We start from the raw sequence: 21,016 nt of genomic DNA, 5'->3' as shown, positions 1-21,016 counted from the left end.
TCTCCCCTCACTCTTTACACTTCTCCCAGTCTTCATGCTGTATTGCTTTTTTTGTCTCCTGCATCCTTGGCTTCGCTCCTTTTATACTTCTGCTCCCTGTGAGTGGAACAATGTCTCACTTCTTGTCTGCCAACCCCTCTTTTATATTCCTCCTTAAACCTGACCTTCTGGGAATAATTCCTTGTTTTTCTCACCCGTTATTTTTCCTCTTTCCCTTCCTTGAACTGCAGCCTCTTGTTTTGGTTGGACTTTCTCATCTGTGGTAAATACAAGCTTTTTGGGACAGGGAATATATTTTGTTGTTTTGTAAACAGTAGTATGAATTGACTGTGCTATTATAAATAATCTGTACTATCATGATAGTAGGAGTAAGGCCTTCTAGATTTTGTTCTATTGAGGTCTTCCTCTCTAAAGGTAATGTTTTCAAAGTACCTAAGTCTCATTGAAAGCAAACTGGACTAGGGTCCTTTGAAAATTTTACCCTAAATGATGAATGAATATGAAGATGATTAAGAAAAGCTTACAGCATTAACTTTGTAAAGTCTGAATTTTAGTATGTTTTGTGTATTCCCGTCACATACATTTGGGTGGCTGGTGTATTAATGTAGACTGGAAATTTGTCTCCTTTTTAATAGGCCTAATTAAATGCTTGTATAATTTTGAATTAACTCTACTAACTAAATGTTAATTACTGAAACAAAGGATGCAGTGTTGTGAACAGGATCACCATCAGAAGACCTGCCAGATTGTTAGGGATGTTGTTCAGGAAATGTGTTTCCTGCCTTATCTTTCTTATGTTCCTTATATATTTAGGAAAAAATGCTGGCAGCAAATCTGTTGAGATCAGTGGAATTACTTCAGCTAAATGGTTAACCTAGACAGGAGTTGTGTAATGGTGCTTTTCCGCCTTTAATAGTTAAGTATTTCAGCATATAACCATATGAAATAAAGGATTATTTCTAAAAAACAATTAGGTTCTGTTTTTCATGTGCATTTGCCTACACAGACATAAAGTTAGGGTTTTGTGCAAATGACGTTCATGTTCACAAGTTGAGTAGTTAGACATCAAGTTGATTTGCATGCTCAAGGACAACACCTGTGTGCAGACTTACTTTTTTGCATATGGAAAATTGCAAATGTGGAAGCTGTATTTGAAAACTTTCCTCCCAGAATTTCAGAGTCAGGACTAATCTTTTTGCTAAATCTTTAAGATTTTATTTTCCAAAAAATACTTGTGTGGATTAAGTTGTATTTTTGTAATCCTGCAATTTAGTGTACGGGGGAGGAGGGAATGTGTATTTTTTGACAATTGCTGTCAATGAATTTTAACTAAAAGCTATTTAAAATTTGACAGTTTGTAAAACACCAAATCATAAATCATAACCAGAAATTCACCAGTTACACTAAAATACTGGAAGGCAGTATTGTCTAGTAGGTAGCTTACTGAACTGGAAGCTGAGGGATCGGGGTTTTAGTTCCAACTCTGCTCCTAAATTGCTGTATTACATGGGGCAGGTCACTTCACCTCTCTGAGCGTCTTTCTCCCCTCCCAGCCTTTGTCTATCATGCCTGTTCAGACTGGAAACTTTTAAAGGTAGGGACTGTCTCCACACACTGCCTATCACAATGCCTCTTGGCACTGACTTTTAAATAATACTCTTCTATGTTGATTGAAAATTGGGGGGAAAATTAGTTTAGTTTTCATCAATTTTTCTGTTCATTTATTGCATTTCATCCAGTTTTTCTAGTAAGTGTAACTTTTTTTTTCTTTTGCATTAACACAATTCTGAAGTGTTTCATGCAAAGATGATTTCATATTTACTGTTTGTGCTATTGGTGTTTGGAAAAAAAAAAATTCCCCATCCTCCATCTTTTCAAAGAACCTAAGATAGTCCGTCACTACCTGCCATTTATTGACATGTTCTCAATGAATGAATTGTAACCATGCATCCTTTGGAGTGAGTCCCTTTTCTAAGGGTATGCCTTTCTTTCAGTAAGATACATTGCAATTTCGACTGAGGGATCTGATACTAAAAAATACAGTACTGTGTAAAAAAAGAAAAATGCCAATAAAAATGATTAAAATCTTAATGTTTTGAGAGAAACTTACAAAATTCAGAAAATTCAAATAACAAACTGCTGACTCTGTTCTTACCATCATATACGGTTCCTAATTTTTCACGTTGTTTAAGCATTAAGGGCAATGTGCTGCAAAAGACTTTAGATACAATAGCATGAGATAATTTACATGAAAGTTTCCTGGCTTTTGTAGATTTACTCAGACCATTTAACTAGGATGTGTGTGTGTGTACTGCATTATGTTTAGGGGTTCTTCCTTTAAATAGATTTTGTGTGATCAATCTTGAATGTGTGTCTATAAATAACTTTGCCAAATGGCAGTCTTGCTTCCTGGTAAAAGCTAACATTGAATGTTCCCTGTATGGTGTTGTCACCCTTACTTCTGCGCTGCCGCCTGCAGAGCTGGGCCCTCAGTCAGCAGCCGCCACTCTCCGGCACCCAGCACTGAAGGCAGCAGCGTAGAAGTAAGGATGGCATAGTATGGCATTACCACTCTTACTTCTGCGCTGCTGCTGGCGGGGCGCTGCCTTCAGAGCTGGGCACCCAATCAATAGCCCCTGCTGTCCGGCTGCCCAGCTCTGAAGGAAGCGCAGAAGTAAGGATGGCAATACCACAATCCCCTCTAAAATAACCTTGCAACCCCCGCTTTAACCACTTTTGGGTCAGGACCCCCAATTTGGGAAAGGTTGCTCTTCCCTGTGAAATTGGTATAGCATAGGGTAAAAGCACACAAAAGACTAGATTTCATGGGGGAACCCCAGATTTCACGGTCCGTGACGCGTTTTTCATGGCTGGGACTTTGGTAAGGCCCTAGTTATCTTCTATTTTATGAGTATCTCTGATGTTAACAGCTTTCTTTCCTATTGAGAACTTTTTCATGTGCTAGCTTTGTACTTACATGAAAGTGCTGTTGTTTTCTGTCAGCTTTAATGATGCAAACATTTATATTGTTTGTTAAAAACATATGTTTTTTTCAGTTGTATTTCACATTGTCCCAAACTTTTCCACCCTCTAAAAATGAGCTTAAAAACATGTTTTTACATCTACTTCCTGTTGATAATTGCTCTCACCATATGCATAACATAGGCCAACCCATTGGAACTGAATGACTCAAATATCCCATTCCCCTTCCTTTCATTGTGGCAAACACACATCTAATCACTGAGAGATTGCTGCAGGCTAACTTATATGAGATCCAGAAACTCCACTTTTTTACTGTGATCTCTTCTTAAATTTCAGTGGACACTTAAACCAACTTCACTTGCACCAACTTCACCAAGGAGCAAAGTGGTTAAAACAGCTGTATTATTGTACTGAATTGCATCACCGGTACCTGAACTCTAGTGAAAGTAAATTTCTCAACATATATCAAGTATTCTAAATGTATGCAGTGTGTTAAATATTTTTCTCTAGAAATTGAAAAGTTTTTTTTTAAAGTAATGAAACTTGTGATTAATTGTTTTTTATTTTATATTTCAAAATAAAATCTCTTAAACAAGAGTAAGTTATAAGTAGATATATTAATTGAGGGGGAGAGGCAGCCTAGGTGGTTTAGTATATTTGTACACTAGCCTTTTATCTCTAAATGATCAAGAATGACTAGTAATTTTAAGTTCTTCAATTTTGGGTGTATTCAACTTCTGAGGCACCCTAAAGGGACTGGTTTTCAGAGGATGACTGCTCAGCACTTTGACAACTAGCCCCTCTAAGGTGTGTCAAATTGGGCACCCAGTAATTGAGGCACTCAAAATCATGTGTCACTTTTGAAAGCTTTGATATGAAACATTTGTGTCCCAAATAAATCAAGTTTTGGAGTGTCTTCCTACTTCCTGTTTGCAAACAAAATCACCATACAATTTGGATTGACAGGCAGCTTCCACTCAGGAAGGCTACTTGGCAGCAAAAGTTTTAAAAACCAGCTGTGTCTACTGAGTTGGGGTGGGCTGGGCAAAGAAAGAATAAAATGCTAGTCTGGCTGTGTTTGAAGAGTTGTCAGTGGTTATGGCTCCTCTGCACTTCCATTTTTCAAGTCTTTTTTTTACACTTTTTTCCTTTTTTTGATTGATGGAGGATAGGTCCATCAGTGGCTATTGGCTAGGATGGTCAGGGATGGTGTCCCTAGCCTCTCTCTGTTTGCCAGAAGCTGGGAATGAGCGACAGGAGATGGATCATTTGATGATTACCTGTTCTGTTCGTTCTCTCTGGGGCATCTGGCATTGGCCACTGTCGGAATACAGTATATTGGGCTTGATGGACCTCTGGTCTGACCCAATATGGCCATTCTTATGTTCTTCTTGCTTACACCAGTCCAATTGTGATCATTTCAGTAGTTGCTTTGCTTGGACTTCTGTCTTTCACTAAAAAGCTCTAATTTTTTGCAGGTTATCTTTTCTGTCAGCAGTCTCTTAGCTAATTTGAATTTTGCTGACTTCTAATTGTATACGAGCTATATGATTGTAGATAATTGAATGCCCAGGCATACTATTCTCCCACATTATTGAAGCTTCGCTTGTGCTAAAACAATAAGATGTGTAGAATTTTATATTGAATTTGTCAAATGCATGCAGAACAAATTTGGAATGTTGAGTCTGTATAGTTTTAATATAAGATAGAGATAGAAGTGCTGAGTGTAAGTGGTACAAATGTTTATGCATAAACCGATAGTTACCAGAATTCTTCCCCCCCCCCAGCGAAAGAAAGCTGTTATGTAGAAAAATGTCTGTACTGAAGAAGAGCTTTGTGTAAGCTCAGAAGCTTGTCTTTCTCACCCACAGAAGTTGGCCAATAAAAGATACTACCTCACTCACCATATGTCTCTAATATTCAGTATTAGTTTAATATACTTTATAAAAACAGGCTAAAACCTATATTACTACAATGTACTGAACTATAGTGAACTTACTTACCGTTGTTTTTACCATGTTCATTGATTTGTTATGCATGTTGCTTTTTCTATTAAATTGTTTGTTTACTCTAAAAAAGAACATTTTTACAGTAGTTAAACTAAAACCAGCTAGCTAAGAACATATTTAGTCTGTTATTCGGTTAAAAGAGAGATGTAATTAAGGAAAAAACAGCCTTGATAAAAGCATCAAAGTCTAGAAGTTTTTGAAGCTGACACAACATTTGGCACTTGTTAAGGTGAAATAGCCTAAAATTATCAAAGGAAATTTAAAGTTCTTAAAATATTTGTATAAAGAAACTTTTTTATTAAATAGACTTTTTGGTAGACTTGTGGTTATTGTTTTGGTGGTTGTGAATATTGTTTTATCTTTGTTTTTACCCCTACTGTTTCTTTCCTTTTATTTAAGTACTGTAAGAGTAGAAAACATTTGTAAATTTACTCAACAGTTTCAGTAAAATCTTCAGTAAATTCTCTCTAGTAGCTTTCTGTTTTGTTCTGAATGTGTTTTTTTTCTTAAATAAATTGCAATAATTAAGTTGCTGCAGTCATTCTTAATACTACTAGTATTTTCAAACTAACATTTTGGGCCCAAACTCCCTTCCACTGTATGGTGTGAGGATGAAAGGAATGAACATTCTGATATACTGACCCTAAACTGTTAGAGAGAAGAGTGGAGTCAACATGACATTCTCTTCCTGCACCCATATTCCTTTCCCATGGAAGACTCTCAGTCCTTCTGGCATGGAAGCAGACTGAGTGAGTGGATATACATTCTAGCAAAATTAATTTGGGTCCTGTTACATATTTTGTATCTTGCTCAGAGATGAAGAGGCAGGGTCTGTATAGTCAAGGAGCTGATGGCAGCATGGCTCTTAAGTGAGCTCTGCCTATGGGGGAGGTCTCATACAACAACATAGAGGGGCTGCCCATCTGTGTAAATGCCCTGAAATTAGCAGTTTCCTAGTCCTTTCCCACAGATTTTTCTGCACAATGAGAGATCAGGTCCTAAATTGGCACAGAAAAAAGTGACAGATTAGATTTTGAAAATGAAGTCTCTATTTTGTGCCATTTGATGATTTCCAGAATACAATATACTGTATATGTAGTCTTAGCTCGTTACTCAAGGGATTCCTTGTCTTTTTAGAGATGCTTCTCATACATATAAACCTTGTTTGTAATGGCACCTTGTATCCCATAGTGAGGGTAGGCAGGGCTTACTCAGGAGCTGAAACCAATGTGATTCTTTAGCAGGAATGCTGGATCAGACTACTTAATCCATATTCCTGCACTGCCACATGTAAATGATTTTATTTCTCCTTTTATAAAGTTGCTAATCAAATTATCAAATTTTACATGCATTTATATTCCTTGACTTTTTCACAGACATGTTACTTGACCTCAGTGACCTTCTTCAGGTATTGTATCTGTTGTTGTTTAATCTTTTAAATATTAAACCTTAAAAATGAATACAAGCGAAGAACTACTAATGTGTGCTATTTGGGAAACCTTAATGATCTGTTTCTTTAAAGATTCTGGGCAGGGAAATCATAGGGCTTATAAATCAGAGTAATTATTCAGTGAAATTAAAAATCAAGTGCTTGGGTTTTTTTAACCTGACAAATAACACATCAGCAGTTTAGTATAGTCTTTCCCCAGTGATCACAAAGTCACTGTAGTGGCACAAGGTCAGATTTCACACATTTTTAAAACAGCTGGTAAGACCGAAATAATTTTTAAGTATAAATGGATCTGTAAAATACTGTGATATTTTTGTAAAATCTATTTTGAGTTGTGTGTACTTAAAGCACTTTTGGATATAGAGCTCTAAATGAGTGTGTGTGTGTGTAATGTACACATTCTGTGTCTCCATATCATAAACATCTATTTTACATACAGTACAAGTAGGATGGTATAGGTTATTTTTGTCCTTGCAGCTGTCTTTGTAAATGGCATCCCTCTGAAGGTTATTTATTACACAAAGGAATCTGATGGAATTAGAATAATCTAATGCATCTTTAATTCTTAAAATAATGAACATTCTTCTAATCTGCTACAAACTTTGAATGGGTTAAGTGTGCTTAGTTATAACGAGAGAGAGAGAGTGTGTGTGTGCATGTGCGCATGTGCACACGCGCGCTGTGGGGAGGAGGAGTGGGAGGTTTATTTCATTTCAAACCTAGAGATCTAGTGATTTCTTACATAGATTACTACTAAATAGAAAGAGAAGTAAGATGATGGAACAAATGTAATCAGAGGTATTGTATCTGCAGAAGATGCCGCAAATACAACAGGGTTGGCTTTCTAACGGCAGTAGAGCAGATTTGTTTCCAGATTTTTTTCTATATAATCTAATGAGAAAAAGGAGGAAGAAGGGACATTTGAGGACTTCAAGCCATTCGTTGGGGAAACTGAAGCAATGTAGGGTTGGGGATAAAAGTCATTTTTGGGAAGAAGATGTAGTAGCTAGTACCTTAAACTTGTAATTACAACAGAATGTATTTATAGCAGTAGGAATATACTGCCAGCCACCAGGATAGTGATGGTGACTGTGAAATGTTCAGGGAGATTAGAGAGGCTATGAAAATAGAAAACTCAGTAATAATGGGGGGTTTCAACTATCCTCGTATTGACTAAGTGTACATGTCACCTCAGGATGAGAAGCAGAGTTAAAGTTTCAACACATCATAAATGACTGCTTCTTGGAGCAGCTAGTCCTGGGACCCACAAGGGGAGAGGCAATTCTTGATTTAGTCCTAAATGGTACAGAAGATGTGGTCCAAGATGTGAGTGTAACTGAATTGCTCGGTTATAACGACCATGCTATAAATAAATGTATCATCCTTGTGTGTGTGTGTGTGGGGGGGGATACCAAAATAGCCCACCACAGTGGCATTTAACTAAAGAAATGGGAACCACACAAAAATGAGGAAGCTAGTTAAACAGAAATGAAAAGCTACAGTCACAAAACTGAAATGCCTGCAAGTTGCATGGAAACGTCTAAAACACACCACTATAGAGGCTCAATTTAAATGTATACCCCAAATTAAAAAACATAGGAAGGGAACCAAAAAAGTGCCACTATGGCTAAACAACAAAGTAAAAAAAGCAGGTAGAGGCAAAAGGGTATCCTTAAATTGGAAGTTAAATCCTATGGAGAAAAATAGAAAATCTGGCACGTCAAGTGTAGAATTAGACAGGCCAAAAAAGAATCTGAAGAGCAACTAGCCAAAGACTCAAAACCTAACAGCAAAAAATTTAAGTACATCAGAAGCAGGAAGCCTGCAAAACAAGCAGTGGGGCCATTGGATGATCATGGTGCTAAGGGAGCACTCAAGGATGGTAAGGCCATTGCGGAGAAGCTAAATAAATTCTATGCATCAATCTTCACTGCAGAGGATGTGAGGGAGGTTCCCACATCTGAGCCATTCTTTTTAGAAGACAAATCTGAGGAACTGTCCCAGATTGAGATGTCAATAAAGGAGGCTTTGGAACACTATTTAACATATCAATTTAAGTCATCAGGACCAGATGGTATTCACCCAAGAGTTCTGACGGAATTAAAGTATGAAATTGCAGAACTACTAACTGTGGTATGTAACCTATCACTTAAATCAGGTTCCGTACCAGATGACTGAAGGAGAGCTAACATGACACACATTTTTTAAAAGGCTCAAGGAGTGATCCTGGCAATTACAGGCCATTAAGTCAGTACCAGTTAAATCGGTTGAAACTATAACAAAGAACAGAATTATCAGTCATATAGATGAACACGATTTGTTGGGGAAGAGTCAACATGGCTTTTGTAAAGGGAAATCATAACTCATCAATCTGTTAGAATTCTTTGAGGGGACCAACAAACATGTACTTGGACTTTCAAAAAGCCTTTGACAAGGTCCCTCACCAAAGGCTCTTAAGTAAGCAGTCATGGGACAAGAGGGAAGGTCCTCTCATGGATCAGTAACTAGTTAAAAGTAGGGCTGTCAATCGCAGCTACTGCTTGCGATTAATGCAAAACATATTAACTAGATTTTAAAAAAGTTACAATTAATTGCAGTTTTAATACTGTTAATAATAGAATACCAGTTGATATGTATTATAAATATATTTTGATGTTTTTCTACATTTTAATGTATATTGATTTCAATTACAACACAGATTACAAAGTGTACAGAGCTCACTTTATATTATTTTTATTACAAATATTTGCACTGTAAAAAGATAAACAAAAGTAATACTTTTCAATTTAAGACAAACAAGTTTTCATTTATGAGTGATAATGCTGCCCGCTTCTTACTTACAATGTCACCGGAAACTGTCGTAGCCGGCATTGCAAGGTATTTATGTGCCAGATATGCTAAACATTTGTGTGCCCCATCATGCTTCAACGTATAGGCACTAAAGTTTTACATTGTCTTGTTTATGAGTGTAGTTAAAAAAACTTCTACATTTGTAAGTTGCACTTTCATGATAAAGATATTGCACTACAGTACCGTGCTACGTACTACAGTATGAGGTGAATTGAAAAATACTATTTCTTTTGTTTCTTTTTACAGTATAAATATTTGTAATAAAAAATAATGTAAGGTGAGCGCTGTACACTTTGTATTCTGTGTTGTAATTGAAATCAATATATTTGAAAATGTAGAAAGAGATCCAAAAATATTTATAATACATTTCAATTGGTATTCTATTATTAACAATGTGATTAAAACTGAGTAATCACAACTTTTTTTTAATCTCATGATTAATTGCAATTACTTTTTAAATCATTTGGCAGCCCTAGTTAAAAGACAGGAAACCAAAGGGTAGGAAACCAAACTGGTCCTTTTTCTAAATGCAGAGAGGTAAATTGTGGTGTCCCCCAGGGATATATACGGAGACCAGTGCTATTCAACGTATTCATAAATGATCTGGAAAAAGGGGTAAACGGTGAGGTGGCAAAGTTTGCAGATGATACAAAATTACTCAAGATGGTTTAAGTCCAAAGCTGACTGTGAACAGTTAGCAAAACGGGGTGATTGGGCAACAAAATGGCAGATAAAATTCAATGCTGATAAATGCAAAGTAATGCACATTGGAAATCACAATTCCCAACTATACATACAACATGATTGCATCTAAATTAGCTGTTACCACTTAAGAAAGAGAGCTTGGAGTCATTGTGGATAGTTCACTGAAAACATCTGCTCAATGTGCTGCAGCAGTCAAAAAAGCTAAGAGAATGTTAGGAACCATTAGGAAAGGGATAAATAATAAGGTAGAAAATATCATCATGTCACTATATAAATCCATGGTGCACCCATACCGTGAACACTGCATGCAGCACTGGCTGCCCCGTCTCAAAAAAGATGTATAAGAAGCAGAAAAGGTACAGAGAAGGGCAACAAAAATGATTAGGGGTATGGAACAGCTTTCATATGAGGAGAGATTTAAAAAGACTGGGACTTTTCAGCTTGGAAAAGAGACAACTGAGAGAGGGGAGATATGAGAGAGGTCTATAAAACCATGAATGGTGTGAAGAAAGTGAATACTGAAGTGTTGTTTACCTCTTCACACAATACAAGAACCGGGGGGGTCACCCAATGAAATTAATAGGCAGCAGAATTAAAAGAAACATAAGGAAGTACTTCACGCAACATATAGTCTGTCTGTAGAACTCGTTGCCAGGGATATTGTGAAGGCCAAAACTATAATAGGGTTCAAAAAAGAATTAAATATGTTCTTGGAAGATAAGTCCATCAGTAGGTATTAGCCAGGATGGTCAGGGATGCAACTTCATGTTCTGGATGTCCCTAGCTTCTGATTGCCAGAAACTGGGAGTGGATGACAGAGGTGGATCACTTGATGGTTGCCTGTTCTGTTCATTCCTTCTGAAGCACCTGCCATTGGCTACTCTCGGAAGACAGTATACTGGGCTAGATGGACCATTGGTCTGACCTAGTATGGCCATTCTTATGTTGATTTCAAATGTATACCAACTTCTAGGTTCCCTGTGTTTGGTTGAAAAAACAAATCTGTTACACAAAAGTATATACTACTACTTGATTCCTCTCCTGTTTTGATTATTTCTGGAACTTATTTTTTAAAAATTAAACATTTTTGACTTGGGTCATACTACTTACTGCACTGAAATAAAATCTACCAGTGTATGAAAAAATTCCTTGTTTGGTGCAGAAGAATGTGCTGAAGCTAAGAGCCTGTTCTCACTGTCACAGAAGTCAATGGCAAAATTCTTATTGACTTCCCAAAAGGCAGGTTGACGTCCCACATTTCCAGGTAGACAGACGCTGCCAACACAGCCTATCTGAGATCGGTCTCTTTAGTGCAAGATTGATGAACTGTACCCAGGGAAAAAAGGGAAATCCATGTACTTTGCCATGGCCTTGAAATTTTTACCTTTCAAAGGACACCTCTGCTAAAATTCCCAAGTTTTGAGACACTGATGACATTAAAGTATCAGAATTTCATTTATTACATTCCTAAGGCAGAAAGTGTCAACCTGTATAGTTAAGCCATTTTTTAGATTTTATATACTGATCTTGTTAGAAAGGTAAGTCAGTTTTTCTTGATGAAACAAAATTGCTATTTTTGTGCGTCAAAGAAAACAACAATTTGAAAGGCTCAAAAATGAGTTATTGCAAGACCTTTTGAACTGTATTGATTTCTTTTCTAAAACCATTGAACCAGCTCTTAAGGACATGCCAATGGCAGATATTAAGTGGATGACATCTTGGATGCTCCCATAGAATTTCCTTCTTGAGTTTTCTCTGATAATTCCTAGTGGTACAATGGACCTGTGGAATTCCTGAAGGTGGAATGGCATCTGGATTCTCTCTGAAGAATGTTGCCAAGCAAAATATCTTGTAGAGTGTCTTCATATAAATTATTGAGTAAATTACTTAATACTTCAGGATGGACAGTCCATCCATCCATCCAATTTTGTTTATTTAATATATCTATCATCGTCCCTCTCTTCATCCTACAGCAAATCAATAAAGTAACCATTATGCCTCTGACTACTAGGAAAAGAGAAGATAAATTACATCAACCAAAAGTCAAGGAACAAGCCCCATCCACTTCTACCTCCATCTTTTGTTCTTTCAACAGGAAGCATAAAGTGCAGTCTCATTCTTCCATCCCCTTAATGTAACTTATTTAATCATTTTTTCTTCTTCTCTAGATCCTTCTTGGAAGATAAGATCCAAGAGGAAAAACAAAAGCACATGGGAAGAGAGAAGATATTAAGGTGGGGGTGGAGGAAGGGAGGGAAGTAGAAGATAGTTCTGCTTTGAGGTCTGCAGAGCCTGTGATTATATTCCATTTTGTGGGAGAGGGCTGTAGATTGTTGGCATCCTTTCAAGATTCAGTCCCTGACTCTGGACCTATGTCTTTTTGAAGGCAGATGAGTTTTTTCCTGACTCAGCTCTGCCTCCCTAAACTGTTGCCCAGTCTCTCTCTCCTGGGTTCACCCTTTTGAAAGGCTATGTGGATGTAAGTTTTGGGCTCATGGATCACTTTTTGTTCTTTGGGAAACCATAAATTCATAGATTCCAAGGCCAAAAGGGATCATTGTGATAATGTAGTCTGACCTCCTGTATAACACAGGCCATAGAACTTCCCCCAAATAATTCCTAGAGCAGATCTTTCAGAAAAACATCCACATCTTGATTTAAAAATTGCCAGTGATGTTCCAATGGTTAATTACACTCACTCAAATTTACACCTTATTTCCAATATGAATTTGTCTAGCTTCAACTTCCAGCCAGTGGATCATGTTATACCATTCTGTGGCAGTCTGAAGAGCCCCTTATCGAGTATTTTTCCCCCCCATGTAGGTGCTTGTAGACTGTAATCAAATCACCCCGTAACCTTCTTTGAGTTAAGCTAAATAGATTGATCATCTTGAGTTTATCACGATAGGGTATGTTTTCTTCTCCTTTAATCGTTCTCGTTGCTCTTCTCTGAACCCTCTCCCATTTATCAGCAGCTTTTTAAAATTGTGGACACCTGTACTGGAAACAGCATTCCAGAAGTGGTCACATCAGTGCCAAATACAGAGGTAAAATAACTTCTACTTTTGGTCAGTGTTGCAGTGAGCATTCTGATTATGTAAACCCCCTTCCCCCATCTTTTACAGATTCACTGCTTCCCAGGATAACATCTCCCATCCTGTATGTGTGACCTGCATTCTCTGCTATCCTGCACCCAACTTACCAAGCCACCCAGATTGCTCTGTGTCAGTGACCTGTCTCCTTGATTATGTACTATTCACTCAATTTGTCACCTGCAAGCTTTATCTATGATGGTTTTATGTTTTCTTCAGTCCATTGATAAAAGGGTTAAATAGCATAGTACCAAGAACCAGTTGGTGTGGGATCCCACTAGAAACCTACCCCCTTAATAATATTTCCCTGTTACATTTACATTTTGAGACCTATGAGTTATCCAACTTTTAATCTATTTAATATGGATTAAAATACGGTTAATTTAATATTCTAGTTTTTTATCAAGATGATGTGTGTTGTACAGAAATCTAAGCATATTATAACAAAACTATAATCTTTATCAAACAAACTTGTAATCTCATTTTAAAAAAGATATCAAGTTAGTTGTACAGGATTTATTTTCCATAAATCCATATTGATTGGCATTAGTAATTACCTTTCTTTAATTCTTTATTGAGTCCCATATCAGCTCCTCCATTATCTTGGCTGGGATGGATGTCAGACTGACAGGCCTATAATTATCCAGGTCATCCTCTTTGCTCTTTTTAAATATTGGTACAACATTATCTCTCTCTTCCAGTCTTCTTGAACTTCCCCAGTGGTCCAAGACTTACTAAAAATCAACATTCATGGTCTAGCAAGCTCTTCAGCCAGCTCTTCTAAAACTCCTGGATGCAAGTTATCTGGACTTGCTGATTTAAAAATGTCTAACTTTAGTAGCTGCTGTTTAACATCCTCCTGAGATACTAATGGAACGAGTGTTATCATCATCATCGTATGATATGACTACACCATCTGCTTTTTGAAGTCCAAGTTCTTAGCACAAAGGGTTGTACTACTTGCCCATAAGGACACAAAGCCTTCTGATGCCTTTATAGGGCTACCAGTGGATACGGTCCCACATTCTTCACTTAGAAATCAAAGAAACTGCACTTTTAGTAGTGTACCTTCCTCTGGCATAAGGTTTGTTACAGACCTCATGCTGTTGGTGTAAGTAAGTTATAACTGGAGGGGACCTACTTTAACTTCTCCTGAGGCTGGGCAACCCACAGGGATCCACAACTGTCCCTTGTGGCGTGCACTCGTACAGAACTGGGGCTCTGTTGTCTTTATTTGATCTACTAAGCAGAGCTGGATGGCTCAATTCCATTTCACGACAACTTTCAGACATTTGAAATTTGTTTTTTGTTCTGTATTGGAACAAAACCTTGTCATAAATATAAAGGGAAGCGTAACCACCTTTCTGTATACAGTGCTATAAAATCCCTCCTGGCCAGAGGCAAAACCCTTTCACTTGTAAAGGATTAAGAAGCTAAGGTAACTTGCTGGCACCTGACCCAAAATGACCAATGAGGGGACAAGATACTTTCAAATCTGGAGGGGTGGGGGAACAAAGGGGTCTGTCTGTCTGTGTGATGCTTTTGCCAGGAACAGATCAGGAGTGTAAGCCTTACAAGTCCTGTAAAGTTAGTAAGTAATCTAGCTAGAAAATGCTTTAGATTTTCTTTTGTTTAATGGTTTGTAAAATAAGCTGTGCTGGAGGGAATGTATATTGCTGTTTTTGTGTCTTTTTGTAACTTAAGGTTTCGCCTAGAGGGATTCTCTGTTTTGAATCTGATTACCCTGTAAGGTATTTACCATCCTGATTTTATAGAGGTGATTCTTTTAAGTTTTCTTTAAATAAAATTCTTCTTTTAAGAACCTGATTGATTTTTCATTGTTCTTAAGATCCAAGGGTTTGGGTCTGTGTTCACCTGTATCAATTGGTGAGGATTCTTATCAAGCCTTCCCCAGGAAAGGGGGTGTAGGGCTTGGGGGAATATTTTGGGGGAAGACGTCTCCAAGTGGTCTCTTTCCCTCTTCTTTGTTTAAAATGCTTGGTGGTGGCAGCATACTGTTCAAGGACAAGGCAAAGTTTGTACCTTGGGGAAGTTTTTAACCTAAGCTGGTAAGAATAAGCTTAGGGGGTCTTTCATGCAGATCCCCACATCTGTACCCTAGACTTCAGAGTGGGCAAGGAACCTTGACAAACCTATTGATGGTTTTTGCTAAGTGGAATTGTCTAAATATCTGTTTTCAGATGAGAAGGGTCACATTTTCAATTTAGGGCGGGATCTTCTTTGACCAGAATCCAACTGAAAGGCTTCCTGTCCACAACTTCAAAGAAATCTGTGTATCTCTGCAACATGTTTTGCCTTTGACAGAACAGCATATTTTGACACTAAAACGTTTAATCAAAAATGTTCTGACCAGCTTTTCTACTTGAGTGAGGCTATTCTTTCTCCTCCTCTTTAATCATTTGATCAGCCAGCAACAGGGTTACATATTCATTAACTGGTGAAGTAGATATGTCAGGGGTCTTTGATTGAGAACCTTCTCTGCTTGTATTTTCACTTAGTGAATTTTGTTTCTCTTCTTGTTTTGTTTACAGGTACAGTTTTCTTTTGAGGTAGCCTTGCTGGCTTTTGTTTTCTTTTCCATTGTCTAGTTGTTTAAAGGGTTGAGAAACTTGTCTAGCTTTGACCTAACTTTTTGTACAGTTTGGGTTTGCCCATAAGTTTCAGGATCCTGTCCTACCTTTCATCCAGAGAGAACTACTCAGCTAGATTTGAGATCTCACAATGTATCAAAAGGCTGTCCCTTTAATCATGGGAAATGCCAGTCTGTTCCTGGGTCCCCCTCTTTTATACCGTAGCATCACTATCTTGAGATGTGGTTACAACAGTCTTCAGACAGAGTAGTATTGGCAGTTCTCTACCTTACCTTTGATCTCTGATTTTATGTAGTGAAAATCTTCTCTTTAACATGGCTATATGGTGCTTCTCATTATATAAGTCCTCTCTGTGTGTTACTGCCTACTGTCAGATATGTTGTCAGGTGGGGAAAGAGTATGTACAAGAAGGGAAAACTAGTACAGTAACTGGTAATTCTGTTTGTTGCAGTCTTTTGCTTCCACCTTCAAAAAAAAAAAATCTTGCTTCTTTCTCTTAAGGTTGTTCTCTCAAGTGATATTTTCCTTCTTATGTGGATCTTTACTACTACTTACTATTTCCTCTAGAAGTTTGTTTACTTATATAAAAGTGGACTGGCTGATTCCTTTATACAGGCCTTGAATGATTATTCTTTTATCTCCTTGCTTAGGTGGTATTATGTCTTGACGTACGGTTTTGTTGTAGGACCAGAGAATAATAGTAATACAGCAAACAGAATTATCCAGAAGTAGATTCTTCCTTCTGAGGACCTAGATTGAGGAAGTGCTTTTCAGCACAAGATGGGAAAAAAAGGCGCTTAAGTGAATTTTGATTTGACTGATTGAAAAAGAAGTGGATTCATGTCTGTCATTCTTTGAATCAGAAACCAGCAAGCTTTCATTGGTATAAGATTGTGATCTTGTGGTCCTTTTTTTCTTTCTTTGGTTAAATACAGTATTCTGGCTGTGATGGTTCAAAGAATGAAAAGCTTCAACCTACTGATCTGGATAACAAAACATTTAATATTAAGTCTTGAAACCTTTGGAGAGAATACTTAGTTGCTGGCTTCCTATATTAATACTTTTTACTCATTTCATGACACATCCAGGTTGACTGAATTTGCTTCCATTACCTCAGTACAAATTTGTGTATTGATCTATTTAATTTAGACATCCTGGATGTGGTCCGTAGGCCCCACTGTACAATAAATGTTAATAGTAATGAACCAAATAACTTCAGGTACATCTCCAAACAATAGATACTATCCTTAAATAGTCATTTTCTTTTCATGCTTCCTTTGTTATTTAGGCAAGCATCCATAGATGCTTTGAATTCTGACTGTCCAGTTCTTGGTCCTTCTGAAAAGAAGACAACCTAGGCCACTGTCAGTATACTCAATATTTTTCTGGATTGTCTTACTTAGATCTTGACGAGCCTCTCTGGAAATTCACCATTGTTAAATAAATTTATCTAATTTATTGGATCAAAGATTAGGCACCTTTTGTCTTAGGCACTCTGGTCAGCTGCTGTCATCCTCCAAGGGGGTGGAGTGAATCTAACAACCTTGTGAATTTCAGATTACATATATCTTTCTGTGGAGATTTTTTGAACTGTAGCATGCTTTAGATTGATGACCTGTTCAACTCACTTGTCAGTGGTAAGTAGACCACTGTTCTTGTCCTCAAAAGCTGAAATATACATGTGGACTGTTATGAACGTGGACATTCAGACATGATGTGAAAAAAGGAAATAATGAAAAGAAAATTGAAGGGTGAGAAGATTTCCTTTCTCCTATGAGGTGTCACCTTAAAACATCTGAGGTCTGAAGAATGAGAACTGATTAAGTCCACACCTTTGGAGAAGTATAGAATCTGAAATGTAGAGTATATTAACTAGTCCTTCTACAGGTAGGAGGATCCCCTACAAAGGTGAAACTAAATCTTCATATTCAAATACGATATCTTAAGGAATAATTCAGCAGGTTGTTGATAAGGAAGAACATCTTGATAGAATATCGTCCTTGTTAAGAAAATAAGGATAAAAAGGATTAGTTCATAGTGGCTTGGCAAGCATATAGTTTTTAGCTGAAAGATGCCTTTTTTGTGCTGCAGAATGTAAGATTTCACTTTTTAAAAATGTAGAGTCTGGTCTGTATGGTTGTAAAGAGAACCTTGTAAATGTGAACTGAGTGTGAACTTTTGCAGTGATTTCTGCCTAAGTCTGTAGATACCTTGAAACGTCTCTGAGAGAGGGATTAGGTGCTACTGCTCATCTGACTGGGACAGTGACTCTGAAGCCTAATGATAATTTAAACAGCTATTGTATGGCTGATCAAAGCGTACAAACATGAACAATCTACTGTGAATGGCATCTTGTGTGGGCAGAATTTAGGAGAATACCATTTATTTTTTTCCAGTTTGATTCATGGATTTTGAGAGAGGGAGTGGGACCACATCAGTTAGATTTGGAGTGTTCAGCCTTAAAGCTGTCTGACAAATGGGAGCAGTATAACAAGGCCATTGAAACTCATACTAGATGCATCTTTTTTAATGGATAATCTTTCTTCTGTCACCATAATTAAGATGCTTGTAAAATTAGGGGTTTAGACATAGAAATGCTATTAGTTTCTAAATTTGGGGAATTTAGCTAGAGGCATTGGAGAAAAGGGATTTAAACATTTCCCTGTAAGGTTGTAGACCCTCACAAAAATTGTACTAGTGCAGGAGAACCAGAAAGTGAAACACACCTGTAAATGAATTGTTTTAATTGTCTACGTTGAGTGAAATGTAAAAATTATAAATAAATGGAAATGGTGAATGTGAAACTAGATTTTAAAAATTATTTCAGCTGTAATATCACCACCTTGGACTAATAATAGAGATTAAAAAAATGTGGAAGAGCCCTCTTAAATTATCACGACCAGAGGTCCTTAAATGACACGTTTCAGTAATACATGCCTTTTATTGATTGCTGGGTTAGCCTTGTGGGCTCTTTAATTTCCAATATATATAAAGGGACAAATGCCCCAGTACCTGTGAATATCTGATCATTCCAAAAGTATCTGTATTGGCTTGCCAAGAGAGCCAGTTTTTTATTGCTTGTTCTTTCTGTGACTTTTACACTAGCATTAAAAATGTATGAGCTCTGTGAAAAACCAGAATATAACACACAATCCACTGGATAGCATCCGCGCTTTCTGACTTCCTCTCTGAATCAATGGTAACCAAACGCTGCAAACGATTGCACTTAGGATCTTAGAGCAGAAATTCCCTGAACTACAATTTCTACTTGAGTTTAGTAAGTGTTTTGTGTGGACAAGCTTTCTGCACCTTGAGATCAGTCGTCATACTGTATGTGATGTGGGTGAAGTAAGAAGCAGGTTAGATTTAGATTTTCAGGTAGGTCCTAGATCTGGAGACTTTAGCTAGACCCAGGAATGGATGATAGAATCAGTGATACAGCAATTTGACTATGCACTTGGCTCTGCTGAAAACTTAATGTGACCCCCTCCCTGCAATCCTTGACTCTTAGGAGGACTTCACCCTGGGAAACTGTGTCTTTATGCCTATTGGTATTTATTTACTCTGTAATTGATGTTTTTATCGAAAATTTGCTGGGGAGGAGTGTTAAGTGTATTGTCTGCAATTATGTGGTCAGATGGGGACAAAAAGGAGGTATTTGAGCCTTCTGTCAAAAAAGAAAAAACAGGAGATGATAAATATTTTCATCTGTTGGTTTGTATTTTTTCTAGACTAAATGAAAGAGCTGGGTGAGTCAGTGAGGCTTGGGATGGAAAAATGATGTGGTTGGCTCTAATGGAGTAACTTTATTGACTTGTATAATAAATCCTTCTTGCAGGTCAGATTTCTAAATTATGAGGTTTAAGATATATAATTCCAGGTCAGCCAACTAAGAGGCTTAAACTACTAAGAAGATTTAAGAGATTTTTTTCACGTTGTAGTTTGTCAAAACAAACTGCAGTGCGTTTAGAGAACCCAAATCAATGGAAGCGAGAGACCCCTGGAAACATTGCATAGTTTTGCTTTAGTAAAAATTGTTCTATCTTCATGGCTCACAAAAAGGAAATAAACCATACAGTATCAAATTCTACAGGAAATGCTAGATATTGGGTATCTATATATATTTCTGTACCTTGATACCCATCAAGGCTAATCTTGATTCAAGGGACACATTTCAGTTTTGGTCCCTTCCTCTCTGGGTTTAAATTGTACCATCCTTTCTCCATAGCCCTACAGATAACACTACAGTTATCTATCTACCTGCTAGTCCTGTCTCACTGTTGGTCATATATAGAGGTTGTGTAAGAGAGATATTCAACACATTCCACTAAATATACTAAGTGAAATAATACCCATCTATATTTGAGTGATAGATTGAATGATCTCTTTGAAGATGACTGACAGCCTTGGAGATTCTTGTAATGGTCTTAAATTAAAAAAAAAAATCAAGTAGAATTAAAGTACAGAAAAATCTCCTATCACTTCCCCATCCTGAACAAGGGGAGAAGACGACCTGAAAATACTTTGATGAAGAAAGTTCACTTCAAATTGGATGACTTTTTTTAAAAATAGCTTTTGATGCAGAATTAGTATATTTATCAACAGGAGGCCTGCATCTTCTTCATGCTTTTCCGTAAGCTTGTTTGATATGTTTCAATAGCCCAGGTGCATACTTCGCTCTCTACTAACCAACTTCACTTTGCATGGCAGAGGGATACTTCTGCTGCATAAAACCACTAAAACATAGACTACTTAAATAAAAAACAAGGACTGTTTTTTTAGTATCGTGTCAGAGGTCTGAGTCTCTTAACTTTGACTTGTATTTATGCCTTGGGGCCGCAGCGTGCTCATGTAGGAACACCCACAGTCAATTTGGAACTGAAGCATAGCAACATCCAGCCCTCTCCTAAGGCCAGAAAAGCACGACTTAATACATTATTTTATTTCATTTCTTCAAACTTTTGGAATACGACTAAGTACCTAGTCCATAAATTAAAACTCATTATAGGAATATAAACAAAGGGCTGCCCATAAATATCTCCTGAGCCTACAGTCTCCTCAGCGGCCTCAGAGAAGAAGGGGAAAAAGATGAGCTTTTACAGCGTGCATGGAAAGTCAACAAATTTGAGGTCTGGTGGACTCAGGTGAGGGTGACTATTCCAAAATTGAGGACCCCTCACAGAAAATGCCACGCTAGCAGCTCCCCCTCATTTATATTAAGGGAGCCTCAGCTCGAGCGCCTCTGTTGAGCTCAAGTGTGGCAGTTTAATCACTGTGAGAGAGGCAGTCTTTCTGGTAACCAGGTCTCCTAAGCCC

The 21,016-nt window shown here is 37.4% G+C and overlaps 1 protein-coding gene across 6 annotated transcripts in view; it reads left to right on the top strand.

Annotated features, from left to right (window-relative positions):
- Positions 1-21,016, top strand: part of BRF1 (BRF1 RNA polymerase III transcription initiation factor subunit) — a 229,372-nt gene that overhangs the window by 74,861 nt on the left and 133,495 nt on the right. For 5 of the 6 annotated variants that reach the window (XM_043547875.1, XM_043547877.1, XM_037901089.2 and 2 more), the window contains one exon: positions 6,368-6,399. In XM_043547875.1, the coding sequence (XP_043403810.1) occupies positions 6,368-6,399 (32 nt within the window). Of the gene's footprint in view, positions 1-6,367; positions 6,400-21,016 lie in introns of those variants that run through there. The other variant, XM_043547878.1, reaches the window with a different exon arrangement.

Source organism: Chelonia mydas, chromosome 6, assembly GCF_015237465.2.
Source record: "Chelonia mydas isolate rCheMyd1 chromosome 6, rCheMyd1.pri.v2, whole genome shotgun sequence".
Classification (NCBI taxonomy): domain Eukaryota; kingdom Metazoa; phylum Chordata; order Testudines; family Cheloniidae; genus Chelonia; species Chelonia mydas.
This window is presented reverse-complemented; position numbering and strand designations above follow the sequence as displayed.